Source organism: Mastigoproctus giganteus, chromosome 4, assembly GCF_048544385.1.
Source record: "Mastigoproctus giganteus isolate SK-2022 chromosome 4, ASM4854438v1, whole genome shotgun sequence".
Lineage (NCBI taxonomy): Eukaryota > Metazoa > Arthropoda > Arachnida > Uropygi > Thelyphonidae > Mastigoproctus > Mastigoproctus giganteus.
In genome coordinates, this window is record NC_143578.1 from 177,502,149 (window position 1) to 177,524,921 (window position 22,773).

Below are 22,773 nucleotides of genomic sequence, written 5' to 3' on the forward strand. Positions count from 1 at the left end.
CCTCGATTCAGTAGACAAACTCCCTCGATGTCGGAGAGTTCTGTATGAGTTCAGTGAGTTGAGTTGGCATTACACATTCAAATTGTACGAGGTTCGTTTCTGGGAAGTCCAGCTGGATGGTGTCCTCAAAGGCTTTCCAATCAATGGATTTGATTGAGAACCTTACAAACTCCCTCGATTCAGTAGACTATCGGTTAGTCGTCGTCTTATGTGTTAGGTGGAAGAGTATGACCCTATGGTCACTCATGGTCCAGTCTGGGATGATGACCCACTTGCTTACCCAGGTGCGTAGATCATTGGTTGTGAGTGTTACGTCTATGTTTGATTGACCGGTGCTGCTGGAGTATGTGGTCAGTTGGTTGGGTTAATTTATGTACTGTTACATTTCTGGAGAGAAGGCCCTTAATTAGAAGCCCTCTCTCTCAGATTAGGAGTGGGAGAATGCCAATAGATGGACTTTCCATTGACATCAGCTCTAATTACAGTGCTCTTGTTGCCCAAGAAATCCAATGCATGCTCTAGGTATTTCAGCAGCTCTGCAATATCTCTTGAGGGTGGACAGTACAGTGAGATAAGGTAGAATGAATATTCATTCATGGTGAGTCAGTTTAATGAATATTGATTCATTAAACTGACACAGCGTGTGTTCACCCTTGGCGCTTGGATAAGCTACAATAATATTAATCACTTTCCCGACATATTTCATTTTATCAATGTTAACTATTAAAAGCAAGTTGAAGAAATCTGTATATCCGAAATTGATCTGTATCGATGTAATCTTTAACCGATAATATGACTTCTTGGAGAGGAACGTGGGCTGAATAAGTGGAGATAAACCTCCACTCTCTTTATTGTAATGTAGTGTCTATGTACTTTGAAATTAAGTTTTTTTGGTTTGTTTTTTTTTTTTTTTTTTTTTGTAACCCGAGTTAGTATGACGTCGGCGGTGTTTTATGTCCGACAGTTCATCTTAGAAGTTGCAGCCGTCTTAGATGGTATATGAATAGTTACGGGATTTTTCACAAGTCTGTTACAATATGGAAGCCAAAGTGGGATGGTATTTGCAAATTTCAGGAGTTTTCATTTACGAGCGGCTTCCTGTTTTTTTCTGACGCGATATTAAATAATGTATTTTATATAATGCAGAAAAGGTTATTTTTACAACCGGTTTCCCTTGGCAACAGCAGTAAGTGAGAAGACTTGAAAATTATCAGTATGATATGAGCCACCTTCAGGCTTGTGTATTTTGAGCGTTGATGAACTGCTGGGAAACGTGATCACGTCTGTCTGCTCCGTATGGTCTATAAACAATGATAAGCTTTCGATGTGTGTGTGAATTGCGTCACGTGCCCAGTGGGTGAAAGTGACAGAAATTAAAAATAAGCCATTAGTTGTGTTTAGAAAGGTTTTGCAAAAGACTTATCATCTGCTGTTTTTAACCTACTTTCCAAAAATGAAAACGGTTAATTGTCAATCACAATTGGGTAATTAGATTTTTTTTTTTTTTTTTTGTAACGTGTTGAGTGCTTCTGTCGTAGTATGGTTTGACGTATATGTTGTTCAAATGTATGTTTGTTCACGAGCTGATTTACATGGAATAACCAACCAGGAAAATCCGTATAAGATTGACTAACTACACCGTGATTGAAAGTAGCCTTAAATTCTTTTCGTGTCTCACGGGACTTCAACACAGACCTTTTCACACATGGTAAGTGGCTAACCGATTGTACTGTACGGAGGGCACGGAGTTTATAAGACCATGATTCCCCCCAAACCATATCTATATCCAATATATCCCTCATATACAAACCAAACTTTATTTCGATCCACTATTTTGAAATAAGATGGCCGTTACCAAATTGTAATCTAAACAAAATTTGCATTTATCTGTAGGGAAGGAAGGAAGGGGTAGGGAATGATGGGGATTTTCTGATAGTCGGGGTTTTTTCCATCAAAAATAAAATACGTGCAATTTAAAAACAATTCACTGGTTTTCACAGTCTTATGTTGTCTTTGTTCAGATACTAAACAGCAATATATTGTTGTGAACATCATAGTGCCTATTAGCGAATTATTTTTGTACGATATTTCTCTTGGATTCTAGGAAGGGATTAGAAGAACACTGGTCCTTCATGACAGTTTAGGGTTTCACCGCTTAACACTCTTTGGCCACGTCCAGATTGAATCCAGTCGAAGACTAGGCCTCTTTATTCGGGACTGAGGAGGAGGAAGTAAAGTTCCCCTCGTGGGATAGTACGAGTTTTTCAACTCGCACAACAGGTGTATAGGCCTGTGAACACACAGTTGTGCAGTAACAGTAACCAAACGAACCATAACCAAATTAGTCGATGCAACTAACTGGCAGGTGCAGAGTTTCCATCTTGATTTTTATCTCTCAAATATTAACAAATTGAACAGGCATGTTTGATCTGTTAATATTTGGTTGAATAAGATTCGTTCAGTTACTGATGGCTCTTTAGCTTTAACCTAATTAGTAATATCGACGATAGAGAGAAAGCTTATTAGCTCTAACCGAAGGATCCCGTTAAATAGATTTTGTATTCCCCTCAGCTGAGACCTAAAATATTTCTAAATAAAGGCAGAATTCGAAAGCCCCTCGTTTGATATATATTTTTTTTTTCATTGTTTATTCCATGTCATTTCACCGTTAAACATACAAATTAAACTTTTTTAAAAATGTTTCCCCTAAATGTTTTCAGTTTTTACACACAGTCCAAAAGAGGATACTGTAACTGTCATTCATACTGAAGGATACGTAGCATGATTTTGTAAAGGGAAAACCATGTTTAACAAATCTGGTTAGCTATTTTGACAGAGTCATTCATGAGCTGGATTTAGGGGGTAATTTCGACATTGTTTATTTGTATTTCAGTAAAGCATTTGACTCAGTCCCACATGAGCGGTTACTGTACAAGCTGGAACAGGTTGGAATCACAGGGAAATTCCTTAGATGGATAGCAGGATGACTTCAGGGCAGGAGGCAAAAGGGTTGTGATAATGGTTATTCCTCAGATTGGATTAATGTAAGAAGTGGGGTTTCCCAAGGATCAATATTAGGACCACTGTTATTTTTGATTTTCTTAAATGACATCCATGAAGAGATAAAGGGCGTGATGTCTAAATTTGCAGATGATGTAAAGATTGGTAGAGTACATGTAGTTAATGATCACCGCAAACCAGAGCTTCTTCAGAGTGACCTAGTAGGTAGACTTCAGGGATGGTCAGAAAAGTGGCAGCTATGCTTTAATCCAGCAAAGTGCAAGGTCTTACACCTGGGGATCAACACCCCTGAAATAACTTATATTGGCGGAGTTGAACTAAAGTCAGTAGTGGAAGAAAGGGACTTGGGAGTTACGATACAGTCAGGCATGAAGTTCTCCAGGCATTGTAGACAGGTTGAAAGGAAGGCCCATGGTGTCCTATCGATGATTTATCGAACATTTTTGTAGTAGAGATAAGGACATCAAACTCCCATTATATAAGGTTATTGTTAGACCACACTTGGAATACTGTGTTCAAGTGTGGAGACCGCACCTAAAAAAAAAGACATCGAACTTCTTGAAATTGTCTAGAGACGGGTAATTCGCCTGGTGAGATCGGCAAAAGAACGGCCTTATGAGAGACTTCGAATATGTGGGTTGCACATCTTGGGAACTAGACACCTTAGAGAAGACTTGATTGAGGTGTTTAAGGCTCAGAGGCAATATTAAAATGAATGAGAATGAAATTTTCACATTTATAAATGATTCTAGAACTAGGGGTCATAAATTCAAGTTACGGGGAGAGATGTTTAGACTGGATTGTAGGAAGTTTTATTTTAGCCAGTGAATTATAAATTACTGGAATAAGTACTGTCAGCCTCTACCACATGGATGGTAGAGGCTGACAGTTTGAGGAAGTTAAAGATTTAGCTGGATAATTACCTACGGGAGGAGGGAAATGCATAGGTTGTCTATTTCTTATTATTTATTTTATCTTATTTTTTTATTATTTTTTAAATTTTTATTTATTTTATTTTATTTTTTTATTATTTTTTAAATTTTATTTTATTTTATTTTATTTTGTCCGGTGAGTGCAGCATAAGCCTTATGCTTCCTTGCGCCGTATGACTAATACTAATACTTCGGACTAGCTTAGCATAATGTTTTTTTTTTTTCTATTTGTGTGTAACAACTTAGGTAAGAATGATGTAGCTCCATGAATTATTCCTGCGACAATCATACTTAGGTTGTCTCTATAATGTAACGTAAATGTAACTTTTTAAATATGTAATGTCTCCGATATATATACTCGCATATATATATTTTTTTCTTTTTGCATAGTGTGTGTGTGTTTACTTACTAGGCCAGATAAAGGATATTGATGTGTTTCTATATTATCCCTGTGACTCCACTGTGATTGTCACATTAGGTTCAATGAAAGGTCCGTGGAAATGTTTCTTTTATATGGTGCAGTGTCTGTTTCTGTAAGTCTGCCCAATATTACGTACACTGTCCAACAGTTTGTTTTCATGGCACACCCCTCTGATTGTAAAGTGTGTTGAGGGTCTGACGGCACCAGGGGTTTCCCCCCCTCTCCGCGTAGTATACATTGTCGTGTGTTACAGTATACTGGTAAAGGCCAGAGATTTAAAAGTGTGTTGTATGGATATTAAGTGTAGTGTTGTGTATCGTTGTTCCTCTGGCCTTTTAGCCGTTGACCCCTATTGGCTCCCACAGTTGCCCACACTTGGCCCCGTGGAGGCAGACCAGGTATACCAGTATTTTGAGTAATTATTCTGGCAGGTCCTGCCACCTAGTTTCCTGAGATTTCAGTGGCTAGGACCTTAAAAAAAAAAAAAAAAAAGAACACGGTACGATTGAGCGCTGAAAGGGTTGGAGGCTGAGAGGAATACTTGTACAATGGAATTTGAAAGTTTAAAATTTGTGTGGAGCTTACGCTGTGAAAGTGGACAGAGTAGGGGGTAGACTGAAGGCTGGGGGGGGAGGAACCAGTTAGTAAGGGATCGATAATAGAGGAGGTGACCCCTGTGGTCAGTGGGGCAGGCCCATGTCCCACCAGGAGGAAAAGGGAGGGGAGGGGACGAGACAGTGAAACCATCTCCTTCCCCCCCCGGGAAAGTGGAAAAAAGTACTGTGCAAGAGAGCACAGCACCGGTATAGGATGCCTATGGCATTGGCAGCAGAGCTGCGTTGAGGTTAAGTCGCGGAGAGTCAAGTCCGTGGTAGTTCTATTTATAAGTTGGTCGTTGGCAATGGTTGTGGGTCACTCCTGAGACAAGTCCCGTCCTTGCAGTTCAGGCTGTTGAGGTTGCAGCTAGCAATCTGTTATCAGTTCGGTTTTCGGTTGCTTGGTGCTGAGGATCACTTTTGTCGTGTTCCTGTCCAGGGTAGGCTGTTGTATGGTGGTGGATAGAAAAGTGGCCTTTTCCCAGCACGCAGTGCTTTGGGTCGTTGTGGGTAGTTGTGGCCACAATAGGTTTATAAGTAGTGGTAGGTTTTAGTGGCAGTTTTGACGCTTCTAAGGTTGCGGATAGGTCCGTCTCCTCTGATTTTACGAAATTGCGTGACTGCGAAATATGTAAATGTTTTTCTAATAGAGATGATGAACGGTTAGCCTGAATTTCATTTCAAACTGTACGCCGATGAGCACGTAGAAAGAGGTAACAGAGATTAAGGGGGGATTGCTTGTGTTTTGAATTGCCAAGAAATTGCCTGTGCTTGCTGTTGGTCAGGAATTAAAAATTCCCAAGTCCATAATTTGCATCATGTCCAGAGGTTACACTGCGCTCAAGTAACGATCAGTAAGGCCTGAAATATGTCTGACACGAGCCGATACGGCTGGTTACAGTACCTCATTTTGCTATCACACTCTATAGAACCTCAGTTTGGAAGTAATATTGTTCACACGGAAACCTGTGTTTCCACAATATGTAGAAATAAATAATATTATTTATTTGTAATCCGTGACGAACACATATGATCAGATGAGTTCACAAAAATAGAGAAATACAAGAACATTACCGTATTTAGTAGTGATGCCGGATTGCAATACGTTCACTCAAAGAACGTGTACCTCTGTACCCTTATTCTTGAATACTCAGTTACGGTGGTTGTTGAAAGCTACATGTCATGAATTTTCACGGAAGAGTTTGCAGACCACACGAGCCTTTGAAAACAAAAACTGCAGTGATGAATCACGTGAACCGCTTCTGCAGTCTAATAGACCTGTTTTGGTATAAGTGATGTCTGGACAATTTTATTCTGCTGTTGAATGCTTATGTTGAACCAACTGTGAAGCTGGGAGGAGAATTGTTCATCGTCTGCGAGTATCTTTCGTGGCGTGGCCTTCGGTCCACAGGTCTCATTGCATAAATATCGTGAATATTGCGTGCAAAGGTGAGCCTTTTGAAGGAATTTTCCTATATTAGGGCAATTTTAGGGAAGCTGCCCTTACACTTTCTAACAAGACAATGCTCCTTGTTGCAAAACGAGGATTTCGAATGGTTTGAAGAGAATAACATAGGAACTGCAATGGCCAGCACAGATAACTGACCTCAGTCCAACTGAATAATGAGGTGAACTGGAATGCAGAATTAAGGCAACATAAAGGCGACTCTCCTCTTTAGTGGAGCTGATGAATGCTTTAAAGGAAAAGTGGAGCAATTTGTAGGAATTCCTCCACGATGCACTGAAGCAGTCATTGCAGCTAGAGTTTGGTCAACAAGCTGTTAAATTCTTCAAATAATGCATGTTTTTCTCATAACTACGAGCATCTTGTGACAAAATAGTGTACATCTTTCTGGCTATCCGGGCTGTATAAAGGTGAATCTAATGGTTAATAAGCTTTTTTGTAAATAAAAATAATTAAGAAAATTATTTTATGCAGCTCAGAAAGTCAGATTAGCTACTCCTAATGTATTGGACTCCATAATAAAAGGTTGCATTTATGTTACATTAATTTTGATTAAAGTAATGTAAACAAACGCGTTATTTCATAATTTATTTTATTTTTATTCCTTTAAGAAAAAATATAGCTTCAAGAACATCATTTAAATTCTCATAATTATAATAAAACGGACGCTCCTATCACATAAATAATAAATAGTGTTAATTCTTCTTGGCTGGATGCGATTGTTCAGTGATCTTAACTAATCCAGTCTTCAGTGCCGCAGTCGTTACTTATCACTCACGAATTGTACTGATGAAACGGAATGCTTCGAGGTAACTTGGAACACTTGAAAGATTGGGAGATGCGTTGTCCTTCCGCAACTGGAACAAGAAAAATTGCTGACTTGTAGTAGCCTCCTTAGTTCTATCATATTATTGGATTATGGTATGATGTAATGGTATCATTTAAACATTCTGGAAGGTTATCGATTTCAACATATCTGATTTTTAATTCGCTGACTGTCTGGAGGTTGCTTCGATCACATCGTATTGGATTGCCTGTTGGGAGAGAGCAGGGAAAAAAATTCATTAATTACAAAATGAAGTAATTTAAAAAAAACAGTCAAGTGTGATTCTTCAGAAATTAAAGGTAAAATTTAGCATCATTTAATGATTATTACGTTAAGTTGTAGTTAAGGATTAATTTTAGTGGGAACGCATGTGAACAGTTTCCACAGTTGCAAAGAGATAGGATTTTTTTAAAGAAATAATTGGAATATTAAAACTGAAAGCATGTTAAAAAAATCTACAAATTGCGATAGCACATTCTGTCACCATGTGACACCACATTCTGTCCATAAGTTCTCAATTGAAAGAAAAGGTTTGCTACATGTTATTAAAAATGGGGTTATATACACTGAGTTGGATTTGCATCAGCAACACCCCGTTGTGTAGGAATGGGCTGATATAAGATTGTAGTTCGCACCCGTGGCAATCAGTCAGTTCTTGAGTGTCTGCTAGGAAGGATGGGTGGGCGTCAAGATCTTTCCGACTTCGAACGTGGAATGATTGTGAGTGCAAGGCACGTAGGTGCCAGTATCTCAACAACAGCTAACATGGTTAAGTGCTGCCATTCTGTGGTATTACAAGTCTACCGTGACTGGCTCAACAGAGGTTGAACAACCAGGCAAAGGTCACTCTTGGGACAGCCACGTGTGGTCGACGCACGTGGTTAACGTTGTGAAGTGTTGTCTCGTCTTGTAACGCAACGCAATGCAACGCAGCAGCAGCAGCGAAGCACAGTGACCCAGCCAAACACCAATTACAACTTAGGAATAGCAAAATCTGAACTTAGTGTTTAGTGTTAAATGACAAGCGGTACGGGAACGGTATCTCCCAACACCGCGTAGTGAATTCTGTGTCGTATCCAAACTCTGTAGAGGTCAGAGAGTATGAGTTAGTGTTTGTGTTGTAATGTTGTTCATCTGGCCTCTTAAATGAGGGTGTAGAATACCACTGACACCCTGTTGTCCGTCGATCATCGTGTAGAGCCGGGCCAGCAAGTAGGGAGGAATAAAACCTCGAGGTCGGATGAGCTTCTCTGGAAGGACCCAGAAAAAAAAAATGTTGAATAGGAGCGCAGGGGAGCAAGAACGGGAAACGGATTTACAGTTATACAGGCATGGATCGAGGTGGGGCACACTATAGTCCCACTTTTTGGCACCCTCCTAGGTAGCACAGTTGGTTGGTAGAGTCCTCCCCACTTCAGTTTGAATCCGTAAACGACGCGAGAAATTTTTGAGTCTTTTTCACAACTTGGCTGAGTTGGTTGGTCTCAGGCGAAGATAGCATGGTCTTTGTCCCGGAAACTCGGATTTTTCGTCCAGCAAGCAGCAAATTGATCACACAACACACAGTTTACAGACATTATATATGGTACAATATAGCTTAAATTGCTGATGCCCTTAAAACAACAACAACCCCACCTTTACGCGAAACTAAAGAGGAGGTAATAGGGGGGGGGAGAAGACTACACATGGGGTGAGAAGGATAAAGTCATAGGTCTAGGATACAAATCCAGCGATGACTGGCTCCACAGTGGGCCTGAGACAGATCGGAATCCCACACCAGTCCACAGGCGGCCAGTGTAAGCAATCCCACGGCATGCGGTAAGAAGCCCAAATGTAGCGTCAGCTATCGTGATCGGTGGGTGCTACTTGGTAGTGATGATCCGGTGGTGGGGGCTCTGCTCCTTTTATGCCCTTTGTCACAATCGTGAGCAGTTGCCAAATGACAATCGAACATGGCCTTGAGAACAGCATTAGCAACGATCCGAGATCATGCCAAGACACAATGTCAGCAGTGAATTCCAGCGTATTTTTATCTCAAATTGGCATGAACCAGTGTCATCAATCTCACATTCTGCCATAGAGCAATGGCAGCAGTGTAACCAAGTTGTGGTTGTGGCTGTCTCTGAGTGGCTCCGGCCTCCGTCCTGGGCCTCCCCGAAGGCTAAACGCTTTAGTCACGATAGGGAAAATTCTCATCAGTGTGTTGTGACAACCGGATCGGGACAGGCTCCTGGGACCTAATTTAAGCCTGGGACGAAGCTGTTAGATTATCTAATTAATTTACGGTTATATTTTGAGGTAGGACTAGTCGTTGGTTAGTACGTCTTATTTTGTAAGTAGTCCGGGCATGCTCAACCAGTGCTTGTAATAGTTTTATGCAATTATTTTCTTTTGGCAGTGGGCTGATTTTATTAATTTCTTTACTCCTTTCATTGTCATAGTTTGGGCCATCATATGCACTGCCCGATAAAATTAAGAGACACGTAGTAAACGTGGTGTGACTTGCGCAGCTTGCAATGAATCTGAACAAATTTCGTATGGTAGTGTACATAGAATAACAATGAAATGAGGACACAGCGAAAAACTTTGGACAGGTATAAAGGACATTTATAGGGGTTGTATAAGAATTACCAAAAAGGTCATATTACAGAAGTCGATACAAGGCGCTCGAAAATATAGTCACATGACATCAGTGCGGGGTATGATCCTCTCCGATCGGTCCCCGCGCTCTTGTGGCCTTGCGCGCATCAGAAAAATTAAAATTGGACGAAAAAAGTATAGATGAAGAAAAAAAAGAGATAAATGAAGAGAAAAAGCAGAAGGAAAAAGTTAAAATCGCATGGGGCTCTTGTGAAACCCGAAACAATTACTTTTTTTAAAATTTGTTTAGAAAATATGATTAGCATTTTATCACTGAGTACAAAGGACGCAGAGAAAAATAGTTTTTATCTATTATTATTATTTATTTATTTTTAATTCATGACGTGTGAAAACCAGTCTGTATCATTTATAAAGGTGTGGAAATTTTGGCCATTATCTCAAGGCGAGTTATTACACATCCCTTGAAATATCAAAAGTAATTAATTTTCATACACGTATACCCCACCTTACGTATGGCCAGACATAAGGTGGAGTTTACATGTATGAAAATTAATTACTTTCGTCTGGCACGCGCTGTATGGCAAAGCAACGCCGTTCGTATCCCCCGAATGCAGTACACATCGCTATACAGTTGTTTAGTAATATTGGTATGTTTTTATTTGAATAATTGTGCTCCTTCTGTACGTAAGTAAAATTTAACGTATTTGTCCGCTTATAAGACGCACATTTTTTTCTCCTTATAAATACCTTAAAAAATCGCCCTGCGTCTTAAAAAAAAAAAAAAAAAAAAAAAACACTTTTTCTCCTTTAAAGGATTTTTTCCGTCCCGTGACTGTACTCATACCAAGTGCATTAGGTGATTGGTTGCGTTCGGATACTATTATTATTTTTCAGTTTTATTCTTACGTTTTTATTAATATAACAATAATCTTCTTCAAATTATACAGTTGAATGGCATTTGAAGGAAAAAGCCTCGTTAATCCTGGTTGTAAAGTTTCGGAAGTAATGTTTTCCATCCATGTGTTATAGCTCAAGAAAGCCTGGAATTGCTGATATTTTCAATGCTGAACCTACCAGTTATTATTATTGTTATTAGCCATATGGTGCAAGGAAGCCTGAGGCTTATGCTGCACCAGCCAAAAAAAAAATTTCTCTTTTACCCTGAGAGAGAGAGAGAGAGAGAGAAGTAGAACGGAATCACCAAGGAAGAGAAGAATGATGATATCCAGTTCAGGACCCTGGGTTTGCCAAGCCCATACTCACCAGATGTGAGCCCCCGAGGTAGATATATAGAGTTCATTACCTTATAGCATTGTGAGAACTAATTAAAATGTCCTTGGTGTCTTGAAATAGCATTGGAGGATTAAAATTATGGTGTCATTTGACACTAGAAATAAAACGTCTAGTTTAGACTTTCATTTTATCGATGACTGAATCCTGAAAGGCGTGTCCAATAAAATTGTTTGAGTGGATCTGTTAGGGATGTTTGAATTTTTTTTTTTTTTTTTTTTTTTTTATGAGAACCCCAAACACGAGAGGTATTAGAACCTATAGTACTTAGTACCGTGCTTGGGTTGGAGGTTGAGAAGACGAAAGAAGATATTTGTTGACATTGGACTTGAACTTCTGTAGATTGTAATTTTCAGGAAATACGTATGAAGGAAGGTTGTTCCAGAAAACGGCAGTTGAATGAATAAACGAGGAAGATGAAAAGTTGGTTCTGTGGGTTTGAAGTTGGACAGTAAATGGATGTTGGCTGGTGGCGGCACGTGTTCGGACTGTTTTGAAAGAGAGAGCGGGAATTATAGAAGCCAATTCAGAAGAACAGTGCCCATGGAAGTATCTGTAGAAGAGGCATGCAGCAGAAACAGTGCGTCTATGAGAAAGCGAGTGGAGAGACTCTGTTAGAGATGAATCATTAATTAACCTAACTGCCCTCTTCTGAATGGAATCAAGAAGCCTGAGAGAGGTTTTGGGGGCACCACCCCAGATGTGGGAACAATATTCCATGGCAGGGCGGATTTGCGATTTATACAGAGTGAGCAGCTGTTTGGAAGAAAAGTAACGCCGAGAGCGAAAGAGAAAACCAAGTTTTTTAGATGCAGAGGAAGCAATATTTGTAATGTGCTTGTGCCAAGAGAGATTAGAAGTCAGGGTAATCCCCAAAAGAGATATATCATTTTGCCTAGAAATCGGAGTGTCACTAAAGATAAGCATAGGAGCAGAAGAATCCTTTTTGCGAGATATAAGACAAGACTGAGTTTTAGAAGGGTTGAAATCAACTAAGTTGTCTTTGCCCCACTGGAGAATTACCTGAAGATCGGCATTTAAGGAATTGGCAGCAGATTTTCCAGAACTTGAAGCTGACTGAGCAGGACAAGGTTTCTCAAAATGGAAAGTTGAATGCAATGTGCTATCATCGGCAAAACTATGGATAGGATTTCCAGTCAATGGAAGAAGGTCATTGATATACAAGAGGAAAAGAGTGGGGGAAAGAACTGAACCTTGGGGGACACCGGCATTAGTGGAGAAGTTAGAAGACAGAGAGCCATCTACCATCACCCTCAGTGAGCGATCAGAGAGAAAACTGGATAACCAATTACTAAAAACAGTTGGCAAACCATAAGATGGAAGCTTGTTTAGAAGACCTTTATGCCAAACACGATCAAAAGCCTTTGAGATGTCAAGAGCAACTACTTGTGTTTCACCGAACCTTTCCATTGAATTAGTCCATAAATGGGTAACATAAGCCAGAATATCACCAGTGGATCGACACTGACGGAATCCATACTGGCGATCGTTGATCAGACGGAAGGATTCTAGGTAGTTTAAGAGTTGGCGGTTAATTGATTTCTCCATTACTTTAGAAAGAGTAGAAGTGATTGCAATGGGACGATAATTGGATGGTAGGGATTTGTCACCCTTTTTAGGAACTGGCTGGATATGAGCAAATTTCCAAGCAGAAGGAAAAACACCTTTGGAATAAGAAAGTGAAAAAAGGCGGCAAAGAATAGGAGTAAGTTCAGGAGCACAAGTTTTGAGAACAAGTGGAGAAATACCATCAGGACCTGGAGCTTTCTTAGCATCAAGATTCATCAAAATCCTTCTGATATCCTTTTGACGGAAGACCACAGGAGGCATTGGATGGAGCGTGTTAGGAATGGTGGGAGGTGTTTTACCAAGATCATTAATACATGAGCTGGAAGAAAAATGGGATGCTAGCAGGTCAGCTTTATCCTTGGCTGAAGTGACAACAGAACCATCTGGTTTGGACAGAGGTGGGAGCAGAGATGGGCAAAAGTTGCGGCCAATAGCTTTGGCAAGAGACCAGAATGCTCGGGTACCATTAGGGCAAGAAGCAAGTTTTCTACTCTTAGCCTGTTCAAACTCTAGTTTGGACTGACTAATAACTGCTTTACAATTGTTGCGAGCTTTGGTGTAGGCAGAAAATGAAACTGAAGAATTAGAAACAAGCCAATTACGATATGCAACATTCTTCTCTTGGACAGCCTTAGCACATTTATTGGAAAACCAAGGTTTAGATAAAGGACGAGATTTTAAAGTGGAGTGTGGGATAAAGGATTCCATTCCTGCAAGAATAATTTCACTGACACGATCTGAGCAAACGTTGACATCAGAAGTTTTGAAACAGTAATCAGACCAAGGAAAAGAAGCAGGACTGTCTAAGAAAAGTAGTGCGTTATGTGGTATGGAGGTATTATTAATTTTCTAATAATTTAAGTAACTCACATGCAATAAAGATTGGTCTGATCCATAGGTTGTTTGGAGAACTGACCTTGGGAACAGACTTGGCAAGAAAAGAACAGAACACCAAATACTTTGAGTTGGGCCCGTTGTCAGGATATCATTAATGATATTCAGGAGGATGTCTATAACAGGTACACTACAAATTTTCGATAGGAATCTAATAGGACCGGTGGTAAATTCTATAATATTTTATTTAGTGAGAGTAAACTGCCCTCGTGTAGCACAAAGTATATAAGCACCGTCCTTCCAACACCGAGCCGAAAAGGCGGTTTCAGACCCCGTCAATGACGAGATATTTTTATGGGCTTTTTTCACTGCGTGGCTAAGTTTTATGTATTTGGAGGCCCTGACGATAAAAATTTGTTGCAACTTGTTGGCGGCGCCTCCGTAGCCAGGTGGGCAGGAGCAGTAGCGCATAGCACACGCTTCTTGATTAGACCGGGGTTCGAGCCCGTCACCACCAAATACGGAGGATGCAGAAAGGTCAGGGAATGACCACCGCATATCCCCGGAGCAATATGGCCTTAGTTGCTAAAAACCAAAACCAACAACTTGTTGGCTAGTATGATAGCCGCCTTGGGTCCTGTTTTGTTCAGTAGCTGCTCCCATTTAAAGGGGTCAGAGTGTGAAGGGTAATTTGTTGATCGTCGTATATCTAGCTAAATACTCTACGTCTTTCGGAATCAAAGTCGGAATTAGTGATGAAGTTAGACTGGGTTGGGATAATTATATTGCAGTCTAGTGGTGACGATCCGATTTGAAGGAGATAGTTGGCTTGATCCGTTCTGCATGAGGAAGGAGTTTGAGATGCTGATTACTCCTAGTTGGGAGCAGGGTTTATAAGGAGGTAAAGGTCGAGCATATGTAGACTATTTCCCAAAGAGGTCCGAGCTATTGAGTAACTTGTTGGGCATACTGAAGTCCCCAACGAGAAAGATAAGGATTTGAGGTTGGTGGTAATCCAGGCTCCTAGCTCCTTTTTTTTCTCTAGAGGAAGGTAGACAGTGCAGACCTGTATTCTAGCCCCATCAAGATCAAAGCTTACAGATATAACTCCAACGTGTTCAGTACCACTTCAGTTAGTGCTATTTAGAGAAAAAGAATTTTTCTAGATGATTGCTACCCTTGCTCCACCAGGAATGGTATAGCCATTAAATTCTGCAGTGTAGTGTAAAGGATGGCATAGGGGGTCATGGAGCGGTTATGGTTGAGTCAGATTTCCATTAAGCAGATCAGGGGCGTATTCAGGGGAAGGCAGAGAGGGCATAAGCCCCCCTTAACCATGCGTATAAGTGTTCCTACGTTTATCTAAAAAAAAAAAAAAAAACACTCAAAAATCTGGTCGTCATCTTGATATCGTAAGGATATCTAGATACGTTAGTGAAACAGATAATGTCATACTCTGCTGCAAGAAGAATGGGCTGAAGTGTATGGAGTTTGCCATCTATGCCCTTGATATTTTGTGCATAACATATAATTATTGATGTAATTCCTATGCGTTAATATTATTATGGGGCCCCTCTTGTGTGCTCGAGTTTTTATATCTTCAAATTGTTTGATTAGGGTGTTTCGTGTCCACCGATCCAGGCTGATTAGTGGTTGGTTGGGAACTGCTGGCTTTGAGACAATGAAAGAGGCATAGGTTTCATGTTTTGTACGTAGTTGATAAGATCTTGTTGGAGTATTCCGGATAATATGGTGAACAGCTAAACTGTTTTACTAACACATTTTAACATAATATCAAAGTGGCGCAAGAGGATATCGTGACACATAAGTCCGTCAAGTTTAATGGCAGAACATATTTTATATATATATATATATATATATATATATATATATATATAAACTGATATAAAAACAACATTTATTTGGCTCTACGTAGACTTAACTTAGAGCAATGCACAAGTTAAAGGACGAGTGGCACAACTGCAGGAAGCATGGAAGTTATAAAAAAATAAAAATAAAAATAATAGGGATTGGGTTGGGGGGAAGGCGAAAAAGGCATGTACATTGAGCACTCCGAGATATGGGTTGTGTGCTTTGATTACGCAAGCGCGCTCCTATTTCATTTTGTTTTTGATTAGTTTCTTTAAAAGAGAATGGTTCCACGCCTTACAAAAGTGAGTTAAAATGAGATACCGTATTTTATATATGGTATTCTCATTTTAACTCACTTTTGTAAGGTCTGATCAGCTGAGCAAGATTTTCTACTAATCTTGTGGTAATCGTACGCTTTTATAAAAAGGGTCCTATTAACAGTATTTTTGGTAAACGGTATTATAATTTCACAGACGATAATCGGTTTTGGAATTTGCTGAATATATTTTTCTGACTTGCTTGGGTTACTTGCACAGTTAGGGTGCTGTGGTGAGTTGTGTTAACTGATGTTGAAAAACGAGTCGTTTATCAGGAAGTGAAAGTTGTTTTGGTTATTGTGAACTGTTTGCTGAAAATGCTGAGCTGCGCAATTCTAATAGTTAATTACACGATGTTACAAACTAGTTTAATGTGTACTGAACAGATAAAATAAGAAAAGTGCATATCATGCATTAAAAGTTATTTCAATCAAGACATTTTCAGTGAGAACAAAATGAAAAAAATATTATAATTCATATACAGTATAACGGATAATATGAATATTTCTTTGAGTATGTTGCTAAAAGGAGGTAACCGTTCTTGAATATTTTCTTAGTTCTCTTGATCGAGTTTTGTCCCGTAATTTCTGCATCTACAAAGCCAAATCATATACAATAAAAACCTGTTACGATGAACGTGTCTAGGTTACACGAACCATTTCGTTCTAATGAATATCGCTGGATATTATTTTGCATTATATATATATATAATTTATTTTTTAATTTTTTTTGCGAGAGAGTGTCGTTTTGAAAGCATATGTTATTTATGAGAGATGCTATATATTCAGGACAAACTTAAGTAGATGTAACTTACTGTTACTTTTCGCATATACTCAGAAAAGAGGAATAATTATTCAGAATAAAAGGGTGAGTTATATTGAATTTTTTTGCCTCATATTTTAAAACTTCAATTTTTAATTCAGGCGAAATGCTTCCAATTTACAATATGGACTTCACAGCGTCATTCATTATTTTCCAATAAAGTTTCTTCATGAAAAAAGAAACACTTACCAAGAAATAAATGAATATAATTTGGGTAATACAAAGGAAGGTGCGATTCTGCTTCCTGAATACCAAGATCCTCCATTTAGAATAAAATAAGACAGAGACAAAGAAACTCGCCCTCAGCTGTGCAAACGCATCACTCTCCGCCCAAGGAGACTCACCCTCACACCCAAAAGCACGAGTGGCTCCTTATAATAAGTAAAGAAACAGAATTAAATGAAAACAAGGAACTCACAGCAACACTCCTTCAAGGAGACGTCAGCACTTGTGAACTTCGAAACGGATCGTATTCCAGTTGTTGACCGCTAATCCAGCCAAATGCCAACGGATGTCCCTTACCATCAGAACATAAGAAAGAAAATAACGACCAGGCTAAACTCAAATCGTAAAGTATTGCATGGCCGCTATATATAAGGAAATGTAACAAATAAAATGTAAATATGAACGTCGACCTAGCTAATTGACAAGTACAAGCGAAGCGAATATGCAAATTAACGTTAAAAACCAAATCAGACAATCAAATAATTAACAGAAACCAAATAATTTGGAAGGTGGGGAATAAAATGAAACGGACCGTGTTACGTTCTTATCGTTTAGGATATCCATTTGGCTGTAGATAGCGACCGACGGCTGAAATATTATCCTTTTTGGAGTTCAGAAGTGCTTTTGTCCCCTTGAAGATTGAGTTCCCTGTCTTTATTTAATTATATTTATTATAAAGTGGCATTCATGCGTTTGCAACGCTGAGGGTGAGTTGCTTTGTCTCTTTTCGTATTTCCATGATTTTACTTTATTTTTAATGTTGGGGAGCTTTGCACTCAGGAAGCAGAATCGTACCTTACCGAGTATAATCCCAATTGTAGTATTATTTTACCGCATCTGTTTCGTGTTAATTAGTTTTTCTCTTTCCATAATAGTCTTGGAGACAACTACATTTGTCTTTATAGTAAAATAGTCTTTCTTTCATTAAGCCAATATATTTTATGCGTAGGCGAACCTTAAATAATTCGTTGTACTGAACTTCGTTCAAGCAAGAATTACAAGCACTAATGATAAGGGAAGTCAGCCGGATTTAGAAATATTTTCGTTAGAGTTGAATGTGAAGAGACTGTCTGAAGCCGACAGCTTAACTCCAGCTATAAAACTGGAACTCACTCTGGAACATAGTAGGTAGATACATAGTAAGGAACTTAGTATGTACTCATCTTTACCCAACTTTAACTCCTCGGATAAAGAAGACAGAAAAAGATGCAGTGCCATGTAATCAGTGCCTCTATAATACTATATAATAGCAGCTTAATCAAATCTATTGAAATCACGAAACGTTAACTGTTGAACCACGATTTTGTAAAATATTACAAATAATATTTTGCAAAATTTATTAATATTTACTAGGGTGCTTCGCCCCCTGCTCACTTTGCTCCTCCACTCCCGAGCACGCTTTTCTACGTAAAATGTGGAGGTATACGGAGTAAGTCAAATCTTTTCTACATAAAAGACAAACCTGTCGAAACGCGCTGGTCGATATCTAATCAGGAAATTACCTATGTAATATCACGGTAAAATTCCAGAACGGTGTACATCCTCCAAAATGGCGGCAAGGTAAACAATGGGAAAGCAGTGACTGGCAGATACCACTGCTTTCCCCGCCCATCCTAGGTTGATATGCCTAGGGTGTTTTTTCCCCACATTTCCCGCTGTTTTTAAATCGGGAACTCGTTTTCCCATTTTAAAACAGCGGAATGGAGGCATAAACATCCTACCTAAGCTAAGCTTTCCCCTCCTCGACGACACAAAATAATCAGAAACGGGAGGTGCCTTCACCTGTCCATTATCGCCGTCTTCCTCGCTTTCATCGAACTACCTGCCGGTGTATACTATACTGGACTTCAGCCAATATCGCTATATAATTATTTACCTGCGTTTACATAGGTCACTTGGGAAAAGGCCTTTTGCTTCGAGTTCCATAATGCATGAGGAATATTGTTGCATACGAAAGAGCAGGACTAAAATATTTAACTGAAATATTTACAAACTATATAAATATTTAAAATATTTACAAAATAATAAACTATTTACAAATACTGCATACAATATTAGTAGTAGTAGTGGCATGTGATGCAAGAAAGCAAGTACAGTATATGAGCTTATGCAGCATCAGCCAAAAAAAAAAAAAATCACACCATTCCCTCCAAATGCCTGTCCAGTTCCTCCTTAAATTTAATTAACCTATCAACTTCCACAACGACAGATGGAAGTTTGTTCCAGCAATTAACCACCCGCTAGCTATAGGCAAATTTCCGCACATCTATTCTACATCTGTCTTTTCTTAATTTGAATTTATGCCCCCTTAGATTCGTAATCTGAACAAGTGGAAGGATCCCATCAGAATTCAGCGTGCTCAACCCATTCAAGGCCTTATACACCTCAATCAGATCACCGCGCAGGTGCCTAGTCTCCAGCCACTGCAATCTGCAGAACTTAAGCCTCTCTTGGTTAGAGGATCCCTTCATTCCCCTCACCAATCTTGTTGCCCTTCTCTGTATACGCTCAAGCAAATTTACATCCTTCCTAAAATGAGGCCTTCAGACCTCTACGCAGTACTCAAGGCGTGGCCTGACCATTGCCTTATACAGAGAGACAATCACCTCCTTTTCCCTGCTAGCAAAATTCCTGTATGTCATTGACAAAACCCCATGACCTGCCCTGGCAGCCTGTCTGCATTGCTCAGAAAACTTCAAAGCTGACTACACAATTACTCCCGGGTCTTTTTCATTTTCTACCGCTCTAAGTGTAGTACCACACAGTTGGTACGTTCCTCTGGGGTTACTTCTATCCATATGCAGTACTTTGCATTTGTCAATGTTAAACTTCAGTTGCCACTTCTCAGCCCATCTGCCCAAATTTTCTAGATCCTGTTGCAGTAGCACACTGCCATTACTATCATTAACAACCCTTGCCAACCATTGTATCATCTGCAAACTTCGACACTAAGCCTGATATACCTTCATCAATATCATTGATAAATATACAAAAATACAGTGGACCCAACACCGAACCCTATGGGACTCCTCTAATAACATTAGTCCACGAAGAGCAGCACCCATTGATTACCACCCTCTGTCTTCTCCCACTCAACCAATCCTTTTATCCATTGTAGCAACTTACCCTTAATACCATTCTGCTCCAATTTGTACAGTAGTCTTCCATGCGCAACAGTGTCAAAAGCTCTCCTGAAATCCAAGTATATGATATCAAAATTATTTTTTACTACTAGATTCTTTGTAACTACATCATAATATCCAATCAGATTTGTCAGACAAAACTCTCCCGTAACAAACCCATTATGTGTCTGAATTCTTGCTGCAGTCTTGTCTAGATGATCCTGCAATGCATCTTTAACCACTGACTCCATTAACCACTGACTCTATTAACCACTGACTGCTCATTGCAGATCCCCTGCAATGAGCTTCCTGTAGGTTCTGTCATGGCAGTACCTGTTGTGGTCGGTTTTTAAATCTTTGAAGAGCTCCAGAGTATTGGCAGGAAACAGCCGCCTTAATCCCGCGGTGTTATGAAGAGCGCTACGGAGACTATGAGGGTAGTGGAGCCGAACTCCCGAGCGGGGCTTGAGCACAAGATTTTCAATTTGAGGGCCATCTAAACTCCCAGTCAGAAGGTGTGCCACAGTGCAGATGTTATGTAGGGTGACCATCTGAATTCACGGAGCCACGTTTAGGTTTGTATACAGTATGGCTTTTGATTTTTGTAAAGGGCTTCCTGGCAATCCTATTGAGCCACCGGAGCACCCAGTTTTCCAGGTGAAAAATTTCCTAATATAAGTTTATGAGGCAGAGGACCAAATTTTCGAAGCATATAGGGATACAGGAACGATAAATCTTTGGATATATTGGGCCACTAGTTGCTTCCTAGTGACCCAATTCCGAGTTGCTTCACTACTTCGAATCCTAGTTATCTCCTGTCTTTCAGCCGATATGGCAGCAAGAGTATTTGATCTCGTGTTTTGAAATTGCCTTTGGAAGGTAAGGCCCTCATCCCACGAAACTTCTAGGTCGGTGCATGAGCTGACTTTCTTCACCTTTGCTCCATTAATAGATAATTCGATTTGATTTTTTATCTTCTTGTTAGTTATTGTCAGTTGTGGTGGTTTGTCAGAGTTTAGCCATAAACTTATTTTATGTAAGTATAAATGCAGTTCGTGAAGCTTGCGGTGGCGTGGATATTGGCGTCGGTCACAAGAGCTCTTTCGTTAAAAACAGCAAAATACTTTCTATCATCAGCATAAGAAATAAAATTACGATTCTTCGCTAGAAAGGGTTCCATGACGGCAGTGAACAGCAAAGCTGATAAGACACTTCCCTGAGAGATTCCCCCAAGTGAAGATATATTCTGCACTGAATTCTACACCTAATTGATGTACAATTAGGTGCCTTGGCTTCAAAATGGTCTTGATAATCTGTAATACTCCGTAGCTTGCCTTCAACGGAAATAAACTTTCAATATATTGAAGCTTTTTTATCGAAAGCTTCCTTTATGTCAAGGAAATATGACGTCAATTTGGGCCTTTTCATTTAAAGCGTGTTGCATTCTGAAGAGGGTCTCCAACAAATTAGTAATAGTGGATCATCTCGGTATTACGGTATGGAGATGGGGGTAGTCTGTGCGCTTAACACTGTTCTGTTAAAGAAGGAAGAATGGCTTTTTCAAAGAGTTTTAAAAGAGAACAACTTATCGATATGTGTCTAAAATCTGAGGAGTCCTTAGAGTTCTTTTTTGGCACCGCCCTCAAAAAGTAGTCATTCCATCTCCGGGGGAGAACCCCGTCTTTCAGAATGTTTTTGAATATGTGCAACAGCACTTCAACAATATAAGCGCTGCATATTTTTAACATAAAAATAGGGAATCCGTCGGAACCGATTGTAGATTTGTTAGGCAAGGAATTAATAGCGTTCACGAGATCTCTAGAAATAGCGACGTTGGATAATGCATTCCCACTAACGCCGCCTATCTCAAAAATATATTGCGCCCTATCCTCCGACTGATACTCTTGTACATTTCTAGGTTGACGTTCAACTGGCAGCTTTTCGAAGCTCTCCTTAGCCCAGTGACTGAATGTGGTTTCCTCCATTTCAAATTTAGTAGTCTTTTTGCTCACAATCCGTTTTGAAAGTCGTAGTTTACTTAGAACCCCTTCGTAACGTGCATGTCGTTTCTTTTTCAAGAAAATGGCTGTTTTTTTTTTCTTATAGTCCCTGAGGTCTTCATTAAATTCTGAATTTTTCCATTTCTTATAATATTTTTGCTTAGCCACAAATGCCTGTTTTAAATACTTGTTGAACCACGGTTTAGTTTTGGCCATTATTCTTACCTCCTTCGAGGCACCCAGGTCAGCAATAAGTAAGAGCTCTTTTTCAATCGAGTTGGTAGCTTCTTCCACCGGTTTATTGTACAGATCAATCCAGTTGTAGGTCCTAAGATGTTCTAAAATAATTTCAGGTCTAACAAATTTAAGGGAGTATATTTTCTTGTCTGACGAGTTTGCACATCGCTATGTTGCTCACCTGCACAATTGGATGGGGAAATTTCACAACATATTGGGCAGTGATCTGACTGGAATTTAGTTTGAGGGGTGACGTTTTTTTATGTTAATCAGATTAGGGTACAATAAATCCAAATGCTGCTCTACCCTAGTTGGAAGCATATCCAGTAGGGTCAGTCATAAGGTTTGGAGGGTTGCATCTAGGTTTTCTTTAGCATGTTTGTGTCTTGGGCTAAGTATATTAAAATCTCCAGTTACAATCACAGGAATATCAGTGGCAAGATTCTCTGTTATCCACACAAGGAGCTCCGTCCGAATATCTGCACTGTGCTCCGGTGGAAGATAGATAAAACAGACTTCAATTTTTGAGCCTTCTTCCTGAGGGAGGCAGATAGAGCCGCAAATATCCTACTTTAAAAGGTGTAACAATATATTTTTTTTCA

At 39.5% G+C, this 22,773-nt stretch overlaps 1 protein-coding gene across 1 annotated transcript in view; it reads right to left on the bottom strand.

Annotated features, from left to right (window-relative positions):
* Positions 1 to 7,166: 7,166 nt before the first annotated feature.
* Positions 7,167 to 22,773, bottom strand: part of LOC150087221 (uncharacterized) — a 44,555-nt gene continuing 28,948 nt past the window's right edge. Inside the window, exon 2 of the mRNA XM_090371894.1 lies at positions 7,167 to 7,469. Within this exon, the coding sequence (XP_090228020.1) occupies positions 7,339 to 7,469 (131 nt within the window). The 3' untranslated portion in view covers positions 7,167 to 7,338. The remainder of the gene's footprint in view (positions 7,470 to 22,773) is intronic.